Raw genomic sequence first — 20277 nt, forward strand, 5'->3', positions numbered from 1 at the left:
ACTTCCACTGCAGAAAACATTTTCTCAAGTGTAATTCCATTTGGAATTTTGTAAGTTCCAACACAATATTTGGTTTTATAGTTTATGGAGTTATTTAATTAAGAAACAAAATTGTGACCGTTGATTGCAAGTTACAATTCAGCAATTTGTTTCAATGAAGGGTAACGTCTTAACAATAAAGCCATCAAGCAAAAAACATTGTCAGTCATAAGTTCTTCTTTAGGAATATTATTCAAGGCATCTAAGGAATAGTTTGGTGGAGAGTTCTCTATTGCACTGGTTCCCACATTTTATTTACATCAGACTCACCTGCTAATCCAGGGCCCACACTTTGAGAACCAGTGCTCTTTTGGGTAAGATGTGTCAGGCTGCCTCTAAGGTAGTGGTTCTCAATCTTGACTTGTATGTGAGACTTACTGGAGAGGTTTAAAAGACTGCAAATGCCCAAGCCATATGCCAAACCAATTAAACCAAATTCAACATAAGAATTTTGGCAGGACACAGTTCAATCCTTATCAGAACTGTTTACAAATTATTTCACTTTCCTATCTGCAGATTTTGCAAATTGGTGATATTTGATTTTATCTTTCTGAGGACAATACAGACACATTTCACACTCATTGACAACCTTTGTCCTTTGAAACTATTTGCTAAAATTGGGTTTTGTATTATATACTATATGATTTGAATATTTCCAAACAATTCACAGCTAGTTTCATTTTTCTGGAATGACATATTCTAATGATTGTATTAGAAAATCTACTTTCTCATTACTTAGTGTCATTTTAACTCAGCTGTAAAACATCTGTTTTGTGAAATATCTGTCTTAAAACTAGAAGATGGTTTTCCGTATGCCAGAGTTGATACTATGTGAACAGATGTTTTCTTCTTCTTTAAGAGCTACCTGGAAATGGAAGGAACAGGCCAGCCAAGAATGATAAATCATGATCAAGATCTAAATCCTCCTCTTGGTCTTTATGTCTCTCCTATATCAGAGTTTACTAACACAGGGGAGGAAAAAGAGCTAAAGCTTTCACTACTCCTGCATTAAAATTTTCCTCTGTCTCATAGGAAAAAGCAAATATGCCTGCACTTTGTTAAGCATAGTGACATTTTTAGATTAGCAGAAATCTAGGTCAAAGTTCTTTTGCAATCTTCAAAGTACTGTTTTACATTAAAAACAAAATGGAAACTGGAATTTCTCAGAGGAACCCCTGGATAATTTTCATTAAACTGATAAACTGTCAGATATGTTGTACATGAAAAGCTTTCTAAGATGGCACTGCTGCTGTGAAAATATTACTGGAACCAATTTCAGATGGTTCCTACCCTTGATAAAAAAGTATTCTGTCTTAGTGTTAGATAATGTGACACATGCCTGTAGATGATTCCTAAAGGTAAGATAGTGGTCTCTGTGGAGGAGTAAAGTCGTACATGTATTCTATTTGTGTATCTGTGCAGAAAACAGGCAAACAAGAAAGAGGTTCACTGTATATTTTTAAAAGTTCATTGAACAGAATTTTAATAAAACAAAAACCTTCTATGTGGCCTTGATTTTAAGTGCCAAATATTTGCATTTGCTTTCTCAGGCAAGATGGCCAAGTTAGTGGGTCTACTGAGGCTTTAATCAGCCCATCTTCTAGAACCACTGCCTACTCTTATGAAGCACCGAAGATGCTCAGGTACTGTGGTCAATTATAAAACAACTGACAGGACTATTCTCCTTCTGTTTTTTTTTTTTTTCTCCTTCTGTGTTTTAAAGAAAACATCCACATACAACCTGATCCTTCCTTTGAAATGCAGAAATTTTTAATTTTACCAGTGGCTAAGCAGGCTTATACAAAGGTGTTGAGTAAACAACTTGGTCACTGGTAAGTTGTCAATTATGAATAATGAGTGTAAACTGTGATTTTTCCTTAAAAAGTCTATATTTTTTTAAAAAAGCATGATTGAGACATTGGCATTGACATTCTTTAAGTAGATTTAAAGGTTTCATTAAATCAGATGTTATCATGATCGTTAATTAAGGTCCACTTTTTGTTTGAGATTTGTGGGGAAAGCAATGGTTTGGAAATATGAATGGGACATCAGAGAAATAGACACTAAAACATGTTACAGGAATATTCAAAATAATCATCGTGCTCTACAACAGACTTATTGAGTGACCGATTTTCATAATAGTATTCTGGAAGTAGGCCAAGGTACTTCTGGAAGTTAAGACAAAATGGGAGACATAAATAAATTTTGCAGAAATGGATTGATACCACTTTAACATTCGTATTTTAAAGGTAATAGTTTAGAAGGACTATATGAGCATTATTGTTTTCATTGGATTGGATAATTGCCTTGTGAATTTGATTATCCTGTAAACACACTTTAAACATGAAGTAAAATGGTTTGTATTGCAGCTCCAATGCTGAAACCAGGCATGCAGGACCAAAGGATACTGTTGTGTACACAAGGACGTATGCGGAGAATAGGTACTGGAAATTTATTTGAAGTATTTTGCTATGTATATTTTATAATTTTGAAATACTCTGTGTTTAAGAAGGAAAGCCATTATTTTAGGGTATGCTTGCTTTTTTCAAATAGCAGAACGTTTAAGAGTATATCAAGTTCTTTATATAAATAAATATATAATTCTTTATAATCTTTCCACTATTAAGTAGTTGTCAAATAATCATACAATTTCATTGAATGGACTAAAAAATATTTTAATATAGCACGTGTATACATAATAGGATAGTTATTTGAAAGTTGTCACATAAACATACATGCCCATAATAAGCTTTATAAAATTACACAAGTATTGCTATGCTAATTTGGAGTCACACTTTAATTAAATGGTTCTATCGACTGTTGTTTACCTCTAATCTGAAATAAGGGGTATAACTTTTAGTAAATAAGCTCTGGCCCACAAAATCTGCTGCTTGATGTGATGGATGTTGAGGAAAATGTCACACAAGGTCAGGGATTCACAAGTCATTCGATTTTGCAGAGTATAAAAACAAGAGTTGGCCTAATTGTGTTGTAGGGTAATGGTGGGGCATTCAGATGTGGAAATACACACGCGTGTGTCAATCATCGCCCATTTCAAAGAGGCCAGAGAGCAGAGTATGGGGGCGGGGCTCCCAGAAATTCGAGGTGTGTTCGATTTGAGCAACCTTCCCCCCAAAAGGGATTCCTCAAACCCCAAAGTAAGTTACCTTGTAAAATGCAACCTCAACTTTGATTTTGCTGCTTAATCCAATTCTCCCTAAAATCTACACCGACAGTGCAGTATGTATTAGACCAGAGGCCCTAGAATCAGAGTTGGGATTGAATCTTAGTTTGTCATTTACTGACTATGTGCTCTCAGCAAAACTACTTAACTTCAGTTTTCCGTCTCAATTCAAGTCTCAATTTTCTGACCAATAAAATGGGAATAATTTTATATGTATCAGGCATAAATATGTGCGAACTTTTATTTAGCATTGTGGGCTATGTGTTCCGTAAAGTAGATTCTATTTCTAACAGCAGTCTGCCTACGGGCAGTTTGGAGGGAGAGAAGGATTTCTCATTAAAAAATCCCAAGTGAGGGCTATCACTGTATGAAATAATAGGAACATATTGCTTCTGGTCCTAATATGCTCCCAGGTAGTGTAGGTACTGGGGAAGCAGTTATGGACAGTCAGCTGGTTAGTGCACTGCAAACTTCATTTGTCTCCAGGAGAAAGTGACGTTTACAAACTGGAGCAGAAAGGGAACAAAGAGGACTTTTAAAAGTTACAATATTTTGCTTTCATTCTAAATGATTCCTGGATGTTTTCAAGCAAATATAAAAACTTCCAAAGCTTTCTCTAAAAGTTCAGGAGTGTTTCTCTACGTGAATGGTGTCTGTCTATATTTGCCTGCACTGGCTCGTGCTTTGTGTATATTCTTTATGTGAGGCTACAGATAGCTTTCTTTTAGTAAAAATAAGGGAGGTGCAAGTATAAACTTCATGAAAAACAATATAACTGCTTTTCCTGCTTACACTTGTTCTTGCACTCTCCTTGCCCCATTCTTTATTTATCTTGGTGAATATGTCAACTTATGTCAACTTGGAGGTTTCTTGCATATCAATACTTCTCCAGATTTAAAAAAAAAAAGAGTCAGTACATTGTCCTGGCTTGTAACATCCCAAAGAATAATAATAATGAGGCTGTGTGAGTGGGTGTGTGTGTGCTTCCTTGCCTGCATAGAGGTATATACTTCAATATTAGGGGAACAGCCCAATTCTCACATGTCCATATGTGTTTGTTTCTAGTAAATCACCAAAGGATAGATATCAGGAGAGTATCTCTGGAAAATACATACAAACCATTTATTCGACTTCAGATAGGTGAGTATGTCTGTATTTCCATACATAAAAGTATATACACACACATATAAACATATGTATTTTTATATATTATAGATAATATATGTGTGTACATACTTTATAAATATACATTTTATTATGTATGCGTATATGTATTTATATATAATATATATTTACATATCTTCATTATGTATATAGCACTGAAATATATATGTACACATTCTTGTAGTCCATTGAACTTGGAGATGACATTCCTGACAGCGGTTATATTGGTGATTGTATGAGTGGAACAAAGAACAGCAACCTCTGCATCTAGGAATTTGCTCCTTGACTTCCTGGCTGTTGTTCTTTGATTTTGATGTACTTTATTCCAGTAGAGCTTTCTGTGCCTTACAGCTGCCTCCCAGGCAAGTGTCTCTGCTGTTGGTGATCCCAGGAGTCCCCAGTACTGCCACATTATTAGCATCTAGGCTTCATTGCATCCCTAGACCGTGCCCTCAGCCCTCCCTCCTTGCGGTTTTCCAAAGCCAGCTCACCTTACAAACAGCTGCGTGGATGTGCCGCTGTGACCCACTAGGGCCCATGCTCAGTTCCCAGGAAGGAGGTTAGGGTGAGCATCAATTTAGTGCCGGTAAACTGACCTCAGGCTTTTGCTCTTGATTACTCTCTTTTACCATTTTATGCTCAGTCGGATAAATAGGTGACACTCCTGAGACTGTGGCCTGCAGACTTCCAGCGGAGGAAATAAAAATAATTAGCATTTCAGTCCAACCACTGGAAACCAGCTTAATACAAATGTCCGGTATTCTATGGAAGGTATTTCTCTATTGCAGGGGGTGGAAATATGGCTCACTGAGGGTCACGACATATCATTTTTTTTTTTTTTTTTTTTGCTGTACGCGGGCCTCTCACCGCTGTGGCCTGTCCTGTTGCGGAGCACAGGCTCCGGACGCGCAGGCTCAGCGGCCATGGCTCACGGGCCCAGCCGCTCCGCGGCATGTGGGATCTTCCCGGACTGGGGCACGAACCCGTGTCCTCTGCATCGGCAGGCGAACTCTCAACCACTGCGCCACCAGGGAAGCCCCCATATCTTATTTTTATGCACAGCCTCAGCTTGTAACGCCGTCCTTGGCACCTAACAGATACTCAATAAATTATTCCTGAATAAACAAACCTATGTTCCATTTACTAAGGGAAACATAGGTGGGCCAGGCATCAGAATTACATCCTCTTTTTGTCACTTTTGTTAATATCTTCTATTACCAAGGCTCTTCTTAGTGTCTTGCCTTTAAGTCACACCTCTTTGATGTGACTATAGGAGCACCACAAGTACTGCTTAGATAACCAAAACACCAGAGCTAGGTTTTTCATAACGCTCTGAAAAGACCTTTGACTAAGTATGATCTTTTTTTTTTTTTTTGGTCACAAGGCACAGCTTTGTTCCATGACCAGGGATCAAACCCAGGTCCCTGGCAGTAAGAGCATGGAGTCCTAGCCACTGGAACACCAGAGAATTCCTGACTAAGTATCATCTTAATAAGGATAACACCAACACCAGAGCTTTCCCTGGGCTCATATTTTTATTGTTAAGGAAGAAAAGCATTCTACATTAAAGTGTTGCTCTCGAAGTGAAGAATTTCACTCCTGTTCCTCAAGTGATCCTTGAAATTTTTTCAGTCATCAGAGCAAAAGTCAATTCTCCATTAAAACTGGTTAGTCCAGCAAACTTTTTCTGTTGATCATTGTGTGAAATTAGCTGCATCCCCACAGTTCTTACCTAAGCACATCAGTCCCATAACGTGACCAGTGCCCCTTTACAAGGTAAATACCAAATTCCTCTGTACATGATTTATGGGCCTTCAGAATCTGATCCTGCTGAATACTGACTGATGTTCAATCACTCCAGCCCCCCTCATTGTGTGGCACCTTGGTACATCCTGTTCACTCTGCTTGGAACCCCTCCATCACGCCCCTCCCCACCTCACTGAGCTCCCCTTGAGAGCTCCTTCACCCTCAAGCTTTAACTCAGATGGCACTTATGCTGACAAGCCTTTCCTGCTTCACCCCAGGGATAAGCTGCTCCACTGGCTGTGTTCTCCTAACTCTTGTCACACATCCATAAATATGTGGTGACCATCCAATCACACACCTGGCTACCCTAGTGGAAAGAAGGCTTCTCATTGGAGGAGACTCTCTCACTCTTCTTTATATTCCCAGCTCCTGTCTCAGTGTCTCTGGAATGGAAGAATGCTAGAGAGTGGCAGTTTTTACTCTGGAAGTGCTTACAGTCTAACATGGGAAATTTAAGTGTGTGGGTACCTACGTATGCATATATGTGAAAAATGCATAGGGAACTATTTGCCCGGAATATGTAAGCAAGTACCTAGAGAGATCATTGAAAGAGGGAAATATTTATTTATGTACATAAGGGAAGAAGAGATTACTAGAATGACTGAGAGTATAAAATGAAACAAGGTTTATCTACTCCAATCCCTTTCCTCTCTTACCCCCTCCTCCCCTCAACTTTCCCTCCTCTCTGCTTCTAGTCCTGCACTCGATGACCGGATCGATTGTGGTTTCTGGGCATGACTAGTTCTTTCTAACCCAGCGAGCCCAGTCAATCTCACAAGCAGGCCCAGAGGTAGCATAGGGCTCTGTGGCCGCTCTGCCTTCATTCAGATCCCGCCTCTGCCACTCACTGGCTGCATGACTTACCCTTCTGTGCCTCAGCTTTCTCTTCTGTAAAATAATGATAAAAATAAGAGTACCTGCTTCTCAGAGATGTTATGAAGAATAAACGAGTTGATAGTGCGTGGAAAGCAAAGTGCGTGGAAAATGCACTGCACATATTAAGTATATTAGCACTATTAAGTATTAGCTATTTTTTTGTGTGTGTGTGTGGTACGTGGGCCTCTCACTGTTGTGGCCTCTCCCATTGTGGAGCACAGGCTCCGGACGCACAGGCTTAGCGGCCATGGCTCACAGGCCCAGCCGCTCCGCGGCATGTGGGATCTTCCCGGACCGGGGCACGAACCCGTGTCCCCTGCATCGGCAGGCGGACTCTCAACCACTGTGCCACCAGGGAAGCCCAAATATTAGCTATTTTTATTTCACCACCCCGGTATGTATCCTACTTTGGAAATTTCAGGCTTGTTTGCTAACACCCTGAGACTAGTAAACTCTGCAAGGTGCTAATTAAGACTGTCCTAAGACCTTCCAAATGGAAAAGAATCAAGTAGTTATTGGTCTTTCTTAAGACTCTGGCGTGACCCATGGTCTTTTGGACTTACTGATCATTTATTTATTATTGAACATTATTTTTCCAAAGTAAATAGCAAAGCTCTTTTTTCCCCATCAAATTTGTAGTGAGATTATATCATATTGGAGAATTTTTGTCATGAAAGGGCCCCCAATATTCTGAGTCTTACAATGACACCAAGAGAAGTGGCCTAGGGGAGCGTTTTAGTGACTCTAGACCCTAGAATCTAGGTTATCCATCATTTGTGAATTCACCAACACATTCTTGAATGGATTTCTATTTTTGTCCTATTGAATGTTTTGAGAGTTAAATTTTTATATTAATCTGCAGCATAAATTTTCTATGATATAAGTACATTAATAATTCAAAACCCTCTTCTAGCTTCAAGGGGTACTTATGACCTAGTTCAGTTAGAAAACTGTGAACATCTTTGTCCTGCCCAGATGCACTTTTGATTGCTAATGAATTAATAATCTGAGACTTTCCTTCATGTTAATTCTTTGATATCATTTTGAAATAACTAGAAGAATCAATCACTTATCCTGCTATCCTAGGATAAGTAAATCCTCAGCTTTCCTTGATTTTTACACAATTTACTACAGTATCAACACAATTAACATATCATTTCCATACGACTTTATGGGGAATACATCTGTCTTTTGCATCATGACAAATTTATTTTTAATTGCTTACATCTCTATAGGTCTGTCATTGAAATGGATATGTGCACTTACTGTCGAAAACCCTTGGGCACAGAAGCTAAGATGATTTTAAATGAATTACAAATTTGCTGCCATTCCACTTGCTTCAAGGTAAGGCTATGTTTATTGCATTTAACTCAATATAAAATTGCATAATGATTGGAATAAAAATAATTATTTAATGAAATATATGAGATGAAGTTAAAGCTTTCAGAAACACTGTCATGCACATTAATAATGCACTATTTAAACATTTCTCAGAGTTCTACAGCCTAAACCTCCAAGGTTTATAATTACTCTCTTGGCTTTAGGCTTAAAAGTTGATTATTGACACATTTATAACTCTTACCCTACAGATTGAAATCTGTAAAAAGATAAACACTTGTTCTCTTTAGAAAAGTTTTTGCAGCATTTTCATAAATCATGCATTACATAAAATATATAATGAAATCTGAAAAGGCAAAGAAATTGTTGAGAAGAAAGCTAGCATCTCCTTACATTATGAAATTAGGACCAATGGGCTTAACAATAGTTGAAACTCAGTCTGCTTTTGAGAGCATGATTAATTCTAATTAAATGTGGCTTAGTATAATAATAAAGCGTACATAGTAGAATGCGTCACAGTTTGTGTTTTTATATGCTATTTCTTTTACTTTTCACAAAAACATTCCGTAGGTCAACAATGTAGATTTTGGTGTAACTGGGTGAGCACTTAACTAGGAACCTGAAGACTTGAGCTGGAGTTCTAACTGACACTAATTGAGGCCATGTGACTTTGGACATCATCTAAATTAGCTTAGCCTCAGTTTCCTCATCTGTAAAATGAAGTAGCTGATTAGACCAGTGGTTTCCAACCCTGGATGCATATTATAATTGTCTGGGGAGATTAGGAGAAAAATAGAATGCTTGGGACCAGCCTCAATTACATCAAGAATCTTAGAGATGACTGCTGGGCATTGGTATTTTTACAATCTCCTTAGATAGATCTAACAGGCAGCCAGTTTAAGAACCACAGCCTAAATCTATGGGTCCCTTCTAGTGCTGATATTCTATGACTGATACAAATTATCTAATTCAGTTAAGTAGATGTAATACTTTGACAATTGATTGCTTCTCCTTAAATTAGCTTCAGAAAGTGACACAAAGCAAGAAGAAATATGATGCCTCATTTTGAGCAAATAAAATCCAAAAGGCCCTCATATATAGAATTCTATATAAAATGTAATCTGAAAATTTCATAATTATTTAATTATGACAGTAAAATTTCCTTTTAATTATTAAGTTTACTCAACGAAACAAAAGTTAGTCTATAGCTCCTCATTTAAAATTATTATGCAGAAAGTTTTTTAAAAGAAGAAAATTCTCCTGATTATTGCTTTTGGTAAATAGGAATAATTTCCATTTATTATATTTTGGATGATTTATTTCCATTTTCAATTTAATTATAAAATACTACTGAGAATAAAAATGTCCCCACACTCCTAGGAAAAGACAGATTATTCTATAGCAATAATAGTAGAGAACCATCTGAACTGGCTTAAACATGTCAAACTGATCTATGACAATTTGCGTCAGTGAACTTGAAAATCAGCCAGTTGGCAGTGAACTTGCTCCAGTGAGCACAGGTCTAAGGCAGATGTCAACCCTTTCCTTCCTCTTTAACCAACACAACTTGAAACAAACTTCCCCCTAAACCCTGCATAGGCTCAGAAGTTCGTTTTGCTCAATGACACTATACCCGGACAGCATAGCTCTCCCTTAGTAAGCAAACAATAAATGCACTTTGTGTTTTTGTTTGCAATATCCAGTGGTGATCTTGTCTTTGGCATAACCAGTTTCTGAAAATGTATATCTACTCTGTTGTGAGTTACGTAGAGACTTCAGTGGTATATATGCCCTGAAAGGCACACCTCCATAGTAGAGAGATTTATGACAGGATTTATTTGAAAAGTTCGGTGGATCACAGACAAGTAAGTATACTCTTATTTTCCCTCTGGGTTCTCTTGAGGCTTCATCTGAGTGTTGCTATGAAGGATGGTACTGAATAAAGTAAAAGTTTTGTTTGTTTTGTTTTGTTTTGTTTTGCGGTACGCGGGCCTCTCACTGTTGTGGCGTCTCCCTTTGCGGAGCACAGGCTCCGGATGCGCAGGCTCAGCGGCCATGGCTCACGGGCCCAGCCGCTCTGCAGCACGTGGGATCCTCCCGGACCGGGGCACGAACCCGTGTGCCCTGCATCGGCAGGCAGACTCTCAACCACTGCGCCAAGGGAAGCCCCCAAAAGTTTATTTTTTTTTTTTAATCCTGTTACGCCAAGAATCTAAACTTCATATATAATGTAAACTTTATGCATTCTGTTTAGTGTGAAATATGCAAACAACCTTTGGAAAACCTACAAGCCGGTGACAGTGTTTGGATTTATAAACAGACAATACATTGTGAATCTTGCTACTCTCAAGTTGTAGGTAAGTGTTAAGCTCTGTAAGGAACCATCACTAACATTAATGAACTTTTAATATTGATGAAAGATCTCAAAACTAAAGAGTATTTTCTTAATTATATTAAAAATTCAGCTGCAGATAACATGGTGGCATTTCACTTTATGGTATAAAAATCAGTCAACATTTATATTTTCTTCTGATGTCAGAGCAGACATAGATACAACTAAGCAAAAGTCATTTATTTTAGGAAATTTTCCATTTTTTCCAAACAAAAACAGATTTTCTTTGCTCTACTGATCGGTGGAGTTGAAGTGCATTTCTGTGAATGACCTTTACATTTGCACTGGAATATACTTTTTTTAAACGTAATTTGGTTATTATACTAAATGCCTTTTAATGTTATTTTTAAACAGAAAATTTAGAGTTAATGGTGTACAATTCTATATTAATGTTATTTTTAAACGGAAAATTTAGAGTTAATGGTGTAGAATTCTATATTGCATATAACATTTGAGTATTTTTTTTTACCTTTAAGACCAACTTTACTATAATTTGGATACCTAATTAGCATAAATGTTGTGAGAAGAAACATTAAGGGTCTGCATTTTTAACTCATATTTTCAATAAGCTTAGCATGAAAGCTGTAAAAGTTGATTTAAAAGATGTGTACAGTGCACAGTAAGCTAGCAATATAAAATCCTATGAAACTTCATTGTAAAACTAGTATCAACATTTAATTTTTGCTTCAATAGTAAGTAGGTAGAATAACCACGATGATATCGGGGAGCTGGTCAACAGTACTGTGTGAAAGGCAAGTTGCCTGCTGGTGGTGAATGAAAAAGGAGCATTTGCGATTTTTACACGGGATCCAAAATATGGAATTTAAAGACAAGTGTGTGATATTAATGAGGTACTGAGAGGCTACATCTGGAAAATACTCTGAAAAATATTCAGAAAGCCATGTTCCATCAGGCTGCAGAATCAATGACAAGAACAAAGCTAATTATATTCATACTTGGCCTTCTATTTTCTGCTTTCCCCAGCCAGTTCTCATATTTCTTTTTTTTTTTCCTAATCGAGCAGCCTTATCAGGATCCATTGTTACATCAAGGGGCCTTGATGTGTATGGTGCAGCTCTAAAACTTGCAGTCCCGGGAGTCCATGATACGGGTTAGGAGATGTGGTTACCAAAACACTCAGAAGTCTTTGTGTTTTCTTCCCGGTGTGCATTTTTATAGTATATTTAAGTTATCAAGACATGACTCTCAGGCATGTCATAAATATGAGCACAGGGCATTGGTACTTTGTATTCACGGTGGGACGAAAAGCCATGCCACAGTGATGAATGCAGTAGGAGGTGAAAGTAAAATGCTTAACCCACCACTACCCCCTTGATGAGTAATTATTTATTTTTAAAACTTTAGTTATAGTCTTATTTTTGTACTGAATTTGTATATCTAACTTATTTTCTTTAAATTTTTCAGCAAAGTGGATTCAGTAATTCTGGCACATGAAAATCAAGATGAAAGCATTCACTAAGGAGTTAAAATTTTTATTGTAAGAACATATAATCTAGAAAAGCTTTTACACCAAAGATTGACTCTGGTATAGAATTAACAACTCTGCTATTGCATAAATAATCTAATTGCCTCCACTAAGGTCACATACATAAAGGGAACCATCTGGTATCTGGTTAGATTTAGAGATCAAAAATTCAAGTGGTTCTAGCACCCAGTGTCAAAGGAAGCATGCTTCTGATGGCAGTGAGCATTGCCAGCCTTCACCAGGTCCATCTCTGCTCAGTATTTGGCTGTGTGTCACGGTTTCCATTATAGACAAATTTACCATCTTCTCACCTTTGTTTCCCTAAGAATTTGGATTTACAGACGTTATTGAAGTCTTGATAAAACTGTCATGGGAGCAAGATATGTTTCATTTATGTACAAAAGTAATGTTGATAGAAATTTTGGCAGAAAGATAAAGTTTGGCAGAAAGATGTTAACGTATAAAGTTGTATGGACCTCAGAAAATCACTTAAACCTTTCAGATTTCTGTGCTATTATCTGTAACATGAGGGCCAATGGACAAAATGATTTCTAAGGTCGCTTTCTGCTCCAAAATTATCAGATTCTAAAGCAAGTTTTTGTTTGCTCTTTAGAAACATACCTGAATCTGTGTTTGTGAGGCCTATTGAACTAGATAGGATATCTGAACAATTTAACCTTGGTATCATCCTTCAGTTTATCACTGATACAAGTTTTATAGAATGTGTTTTAAAAACAGAAAGACCTGCATTTATGGGTAATGGGTAAAATCATATGACATGGTGTTTACGTAATTTGTCAGGTTTTCTTTGCCTGCATTTCAAAATCTGGATTCATAAATGATCTATGAGAAATAATGAAAGTTATGGACTACAAAGACATGTTCTTTCGCATGCTGTATCTATTCCTATTACGTAGCACTTTATATTTACAGATGTCTTATAAAAATAAATGAACTGTCAGTTATACAGAATCTTCTTGTACAGTGTCTATAAATATTACTCACTGACATTGATATGTCGGTTATATGATCATAATTTATTATATTCTGTGCCATGCTGCTTAAAGTAATTTTTTAACTGCTCAATCTATAACTTTGATTTTTAAAGAGCTTTTTCTTAAGGAATTGAAAATTCAGTAATCTTGTGAGGAACTATTATTATTATTAAAATTGAGACATTGCACTTATAAACTACTTTATATGCACATAGCAATTGCTTCTCAAAGGAAAGCATATGGAACATTGAGAGAGGGTGGAATTCTAAGGGAGTTTAAGGCAGTTGTAAAAAACTGACAAACTAGGGAGATTAAAAGATAATCATGTATTTTCTAAATGTTGATAAATGTAGAGTTATTCTTCTGTATAATGATTTCAAGCATCTGTTCCTCTTAGACACTGGTCCACAAAGTGTTAAACACTAATGCTTATTAAAATACAGAAATGTGTAATCATTGTCCTATGGAGAGGGAGCCAGAAAAAACAATTAATAATAATTTGATATTCATTAATTCATGCTTGATGAGAAGCGGTGGTAATTGAGCCATATGTTTTATTGTTCTCTTATTACATGCTATCAGACTGGATCAAAAGAAATAATTTTCTTAGAGTTGGAATTTGTGGCAGGAAAGGACGAATGAAATAGTATCCCTCTCTTTTATATAAAGTATATTAACATCTCAATGCCTTTGTGGTAATTAAAAATCATTTGAATATCATTTTTAAAGGAGTCTACTGTTGAATGCTTAATTTAAAAAAAAACCTAAAAGGAACGTAATTCTCACTTTTCTGTAGCTGTTTAATGGACCCTTTCTTCTACAATAATGTATTAAATTAAACCAAAAGCTGTTGTAAAAATGGAATAAATACAGAGTGGAGAGAGAAGGGCTCCTGATTTACCAAGTCTGCCTCATCATGTCTGGGATTACTTGCACCATAGGAATGACAGATTCCTAAAACAGTTCGTAAGATCTCATTCTTTTTTTTTTGCAGCTAACTAATTATGCTATGATTGGCATACTTTTCCTGGACACAACTGCCTAAATCTCAGAATACCAGGCCCTGAATTCTATTACAAATGAAGAGATGTCTCTAAAAAATAATTAATCGCTCCACTATGAGAGTATCCTTCCAAAAAGCAAAACAAAGATATATCTAGTAATCTTGGAAATAGAATTTGTTAAAAACCTTTTTTCTTTTACTAAGGCCAAGAAATAAAAATTTATTCAAGAAGTAATCTATGCATCCTTAATTGTTTGATTGCAATCACTCCTATAATTAGATAGGAGTGATGAGAGAGTCCAGTTCTCACTGCTGGGGCACTCTCTGACTTGTTTACTATGATCGAAAATCATGAGTGTTTGGAACATTTTCCTCTTCAGCTTGATTCAGAGCTCTACCAAAACAAGTGACCGTTTGGTCTACGTAGAGGCAAACTTATCATGATGATGTTGATTTTTTTGTTGTTGTAGTTGTTACTACTGAATATACTGGTTATTTGGTACAATGTAAATAAATTGTTTTTAGCATTCCACCTATTCCATAGCACTCAACAGTTCCCAGAGGCACCCATAAATATCTGTATTAACTTGGATAGGCCATTTCCCTCATGGGTCAATTTCCTGCTACTTAAAATGTGGGATTGAGAACATTGGCTTGCTATTGTACCCACCAGTGCAAACACTGCAAGAATCTATGAATCTATTCCTGCTGCTTACCCCATTCTTAGATTATCTCCTTTGTTAGATGCCTAAGAGTTGGTGAATGTTTTGAATGTGCTGCAGAATTGCATGTTAACTTTGTCACAACACAAAGTGAATTCTGGATCGTGTTTACTGGATCTTTGTCCTGCCATTTGAGACGTATGGCTTCTGAGATAATACTGAAATGTTCAGATGTCTCCTGAGTTAGGTAATAGTTTCTGTTTTTTCACTAGAAGAGAGGAAACTGATCATTATCATTGCCTTATAAATGTCATCTGGGAAAGATATTTTAACTTCATTGCCTCTTTGAAACATTCTTCTCATTAATACATTGAAATGCCCAATCATTCTAGACTCTGTAGGAAAAAATGCATTGTTCATAATCTACTGTCTCTCATTCATTCACTCATTCATTTGTTCTGTTATACAATAATTTAAAAATCTTCATTGAGAAACTGTGTTCCAGATCTGAGTGATAACAAAAATAACCAAGGCTCCTGCCCTCATGGAACTTAAATTCTAAAGGAAGGGTGGAGGCACAGTTTGAAAGACAAAAAATAAATAAACACAATAATTTCTGAAAGTAAATAAGACCAGGAAGGAAATAAAATGCAGCGACTAGGTCAAGGGGTAGTATTTAAAAATAATGTTGTCAGATGATATTTCAAATAAGAGCTGAATGATGAGAAGGAACCAGGCTGGGGAAAAGCACTCCAGGAGGAGACGTTTTAGGATCAGCCAAAATCAGACCACTTTCTGGGCTAAATGTGTCCGTGCTTCTCTTAAACACGAGATAGAAGTTCACAGATGCCAAGAGACAGAGAATTGTCAAAGCATTTTTAAGCTTCCTCTATTCCTCACGCAAAACAATATTCAGAAATTACCTAGATAGCTTTCAGCTCTCTGCCAACGGGTGGGTTACAGCAAATGGCTACTTTGTCCTGGTCCTCAGGCTGAAGTTGCTCACTTGGATAAAGGAGTGACTTTGTCAAAGGTGGTTCTGAACCAGCGTTCACCTGAAGTAGAAACAATGGGCCAGGCATGACGTTTCCTCGCCTCATTTGAGGCAGCACTCAGGATCAAATTCCTTTCTGTTTTCCAAATAGAAACAGTAAACAATTAGGCAGCATAATTTCAGATCTAGAAGAGACTTCCCACAGGAATTTTATGAATGTTACATGTTCTTGTCCTTTGTTGCAATATGAATAATGTATCTGGTGGAAAGGAACATTTAGATATTGATATAACTTTCTTGACAGGCACAATTTGTTAATTTTATCTCCTTTCCCAAGAGAAAAGGAAAGATCATGAACTTCAAGGACCCTTCAGGCCCATAAAGGCAAACTGGATTGAAAGTCTCCCACAAGAAAGTGTTTAGTCCCTAAGGCAAGTGCAGCTTTGATGTGATTTAAAGAGATCACAGAAAGATTGCCAGGAGGCTGGAATTAGTGAACACAAAGAGATGAGTTTAAAGAAGCAGGCAAGATACAGGCCATGGTTGTTTCATAATGGATTATTAAAAATATAGATTATCAAATGAATGGTGGCATTTCATAAAATTCATTTATGCCTTTTAAATTTGTGTCATTAAAATATTATTGACTACTGTTGGTTTCATGAACAGATTAAAATTATTTTGAGACAAATACAGTCTACTGATTTTTGACAAAAGCATGAAGACAATTCAATGGAGAAAGAATAGTCTTTTCAACAAATGGTGCTGAGATAATTGGACACCCATATGCAAAAAAGAAAAAAAAGTACCTAGACCCAGACTTTACATCTTTTACAAAAATTAACTCAAAATGGGTCATAGACTTAAATGTAAAATGCAAAACCGTAAAACTTCCAGAAGAAAAAGTAGGAGAAAAACAACATGACCTTAAACATGGTGAAGAGTTTTTGGATGTAAAATCAAAAGCACAATCTATAAAAGAAATTTCAGTCAGCTTTATTAAAATTAAAAACTTCTGCTCTGTGAAAGGCACTGTTAAGAGAATGAAAAGATAAGCCACAGACTGGGAGAAAATATTTGCAAAGTAGATATCTGATAAAGAATTTGTCCTCCATACCAAAGAACTCTTAAAACTAAACAATAAGGAAACAAAAAACTTATTTTAAAAAATGGGCAAAAGATCTAAACAGACACCTAACCAAAGAAGATGGCAAATAAACATATGAAAGATACTCAACATCACTTTTCATTAAGGAAATGCAAATTCAAACATGGATAAGGTACTACTTTATGCCTATTAGAATGGCTAAAAACTAAAAACTGAGCATGCCAATTGCTGGCAAGGATGCAGAGCATCAGGAACTCTCATTCATTGATGGTGGGAATGCAAAATGGTGCAGCCACTTTGGAAGACAGTTTGGCAGTTTCTTACAATGCTTAACATATTCTTTCACATAATTCAGCAATTGTGCTCCTAGGTTTTTACCCAACTAATTTGAAAACTTATGTCCATACAAAAAGCTGCATGTAAATGTTTATAGCAGTTCAATTTATAATCATCAAAAACTGGAAGAAACCAAGATGCCCTTCAATAAACAAATGTCTTGACAAAACTGTGGTACATCCATACAATGGAGTAATATTCAGCAATGAAAATGAATGAACTATCAAATCTGCAGAAACATGGATACTTCTTAAATGCATATTGCTAAATGAAAAAGCCAGTCTGAAGAGGGCTCCATACTATGTGTTCCACTTATGTGACATTCTGGAAAAGGCAAAACCATGGAGACAGTAAGTAGGTTAGTGATTGCTGGGGCTTCAGGAGGAGTGGGCCTGGGAAGATGAAGAGCTGAATAGGTGAAGCTTGGGGAATTTTTTTTTTTTTTTTTTTTTTTTGCGGTACGCAGGCCTCTCACCGTTGCGGCCTCTCCCGTTGCGGAGCACAGGCTCCGGACGCGCAGGCTCAGCGGCCATGGCTCACGGGCCCAGCTGCTCCACGGCATGTGGGATCTTCCCAGACCGGGGCACAAACCCGTGTCCCCAGCATCGGCAGGCAGACTCTCAACCACTGCGCCACCAGGGAAGCCCAACATGGGGAATTTTTTTACTGCACTCGAACTATACTGTATATTGCAATGGTGAATACATGACACTATGCACTTGTCAAAACCCACAGAACTTAGCAGTACAAAGAATGAACCTTAATATATGCAAATTTTAAATCTCACTTAGGTGTTCAGGGGCAAGGGATCCCAGGATGGAATGCAGAGTGTTGCAAAGGATCCAGTGGTATTGCAAATGTATGGAACAGTCTCAGTAAAGGGGGTGAGGGGAAAAGGGGATGACCTTAGTAGCTCTGAAAATGAGTGAACAGTAACTTTGGAAATGAATGGAGTGTGTAAGACTAAAGACACAGCAACTGTACAGGTCACTGTACTCTAGTTGACCAAGTTGTTTTTCATGGAGTACAGGTTAACAATTCTGCAACCACTATACATACATATATACTGGAATTGAATAATTCAGTAAATAGACAGTGGTTGGTGGGAGCCACATTTCTCACCGTTGGAGTGGGAGGTTACAGATAAGGAGGGGAAGAGACAGGTATGGTCCCTGTGGTAATGAGTGAGTTAGAGACATCGTATGATTTCGTGTTTAGTTTAATATAGATACAGATGGTTACACATAGAAATATCTAAAGGTATGTGCATTTACATGTGTTAGTATACACACATATATTTTCTTGCTCTGTCAGCTGACAGAGCCTAGAATCAATGAATCCAGATCTTGATTTTTTAATACGATTCTCCAATAAAAGTGACCAAGACTCCTTGGAGAAATGGCTGGTTCTAGGGCTGGGGCAGGATGTAGAGAAGATGAACCCGGAGCATCTTATAGTGCCAGGAAATAAGGAAGTGCTCAAACATATACATGCACACACATATGTACACACAAATGATGTGGATAAGTCAAAGGGACATAAGTGTCAATTGAAAGCACTCCCAATGGCCAAAGCTGGTATTTGAGCAACTAAATAAATAATTTAGCATTGAATTATAACCCAAAGTATAAAATAAAGATTTGTGAGTCTGTGCTGGCATCAATAAACATTTGAAAAAATAAATAATGGAGGAGACACAAATGTCCCATGCAGAATTCCAAATAACTTATATAGCTACTCCATCCTCAAGGAGGTAGAACATAACTCTTCACTTCCTGTGTGTGGGCTACATAGTGCATATCTTCCAGACCACAGTATGGGATGAGGAAAAAAAGAGTAACTTTATGGAGGAGGGACCTGACAAACACTACCTCAGAAAGGTAATCAAGATTAACGTCAATAGTAATTAATGGTATTACTAGCATGTACTTGATAGGATGTGATAAAAATAGCACAATATCTCTGTAACCTTCTTCCCCAAAACCCAGAACTCCAGTCTAATCATGAGAAAAGCACACATCTTCATTGAGGAGACAATACTCCTCAAAACTAACAAAGGCATCAAAAATTTAAAAGTCCGAGACACCATCACAGCAAAAAAAGAGCCTGAGACATGACAACTAAATGGTTCCTGGATGAGATCCTGGAACCAAAAAAGGACCTTAAGTCAAAACTAAAGAATTCTGAATAAAATATAGGCTCTAGTGTTGCTTTTCCTTTCTTTCTTTCCTTTTTGTTTTTTTTTTAAAGAAAGGCAGACTGCCACATGCAGGCTCATTAGGATGTGTCTGGAGTCCTGGAAGTTTGTCTACCCTACATTCTCCTACAAATGGACCTTGAGATCTTGTGTGCAGGTTCTAGCAGGGGAGCACAGCAATTAGTAGACCCTTAACCCAAGAATGGTCCTCCTCTATTGGGGAAGGCCGACCAAGTGGGCAGTTTTGGGAGGGACACATATGGAGCAATGAGGGAGGGAGGTCACCTTCCTAGCCAGCAAGATCAGCCACATCAATCCTGGCGATCAATAGGGTGACAGATGTCGCAGCCAGATCACCCTCATATCTAAGGCTTTAGTTTATAATTGATTCATGAACTGTGACAAAGCTACCATGCTAATGTAGGATGTTAATAATAGGTGAAACTCTGTGTGAGATGTATGGGAACTCTGTATTATCTTCACAATTTTACAGTAAGTCTAAAACAACTCTAAAGTACACTATTTTTTAATAAATTAAGTTATTAAAACCCTACTATAGCTCACTAATGCTGGGCATGTAAACATCGTCAAATGATAGATATGGGGTTAGAATACAGACTAAGCTTCAAAACAATGAAATCCAGAAAGACAAGGGTTCCAAACACATGGAAATTTCTTCCTCTTCCACATGACAGCC

At 37.2% G+C, this 20277-nt stretch overlaps 1 protein-coding gene across 6 annotated transcripts in view; it reads left to right on the forward strand.

The window, feature by feature from the left end:
* SCEL (sciellin) overlaps positions 1–20277 on the forward strand; it is a 147351-nt gene that overhangs the window by 123910 nt on the left and 3164 nt on the right. For 4 of the 6 annotated variants that reach the window (XM_059995656.1, XM_059995659.1, XM_059995657.1 and 1 more), the window contains 5 exons: positions 1590–1682; positions 2409–2480; positions 4289–4363; positions 8305–8413; positions 10662–10764. In XM_059995656.1, coding sequence (XP_059851639.1) covers positions 1590–1682; positions 2409–2480; positions 4289–4363; positions 8305–8413; positions 10662–10764 — 452 coding nt within the window. Of the gene's footprint in view, positions 1–1589; positions 1683–2408; positions 2481–4288; positions 4364–8304; positions 8414–10661; positions 10765–12224; positions 14169–14274; positions 16620–20277 lie in introns of those variants that run through there. The other 2 variants (XM_059995661.1, XM_059995660.1) reach the window with 2 other exon arrangements.

This window comes from Delphinus delphis, chromosome 18 (assembly GCF_949987515.2).
Source record: "Delphinus delphis chromosome 18, mDelDel1.2, whole genome shotgun sequence".
NCBI lineage: Eukaryota > Metazoa > Chordata > Mammalia > Artiodactyla > Delphinidae > Delphinus > Delphinus delphis.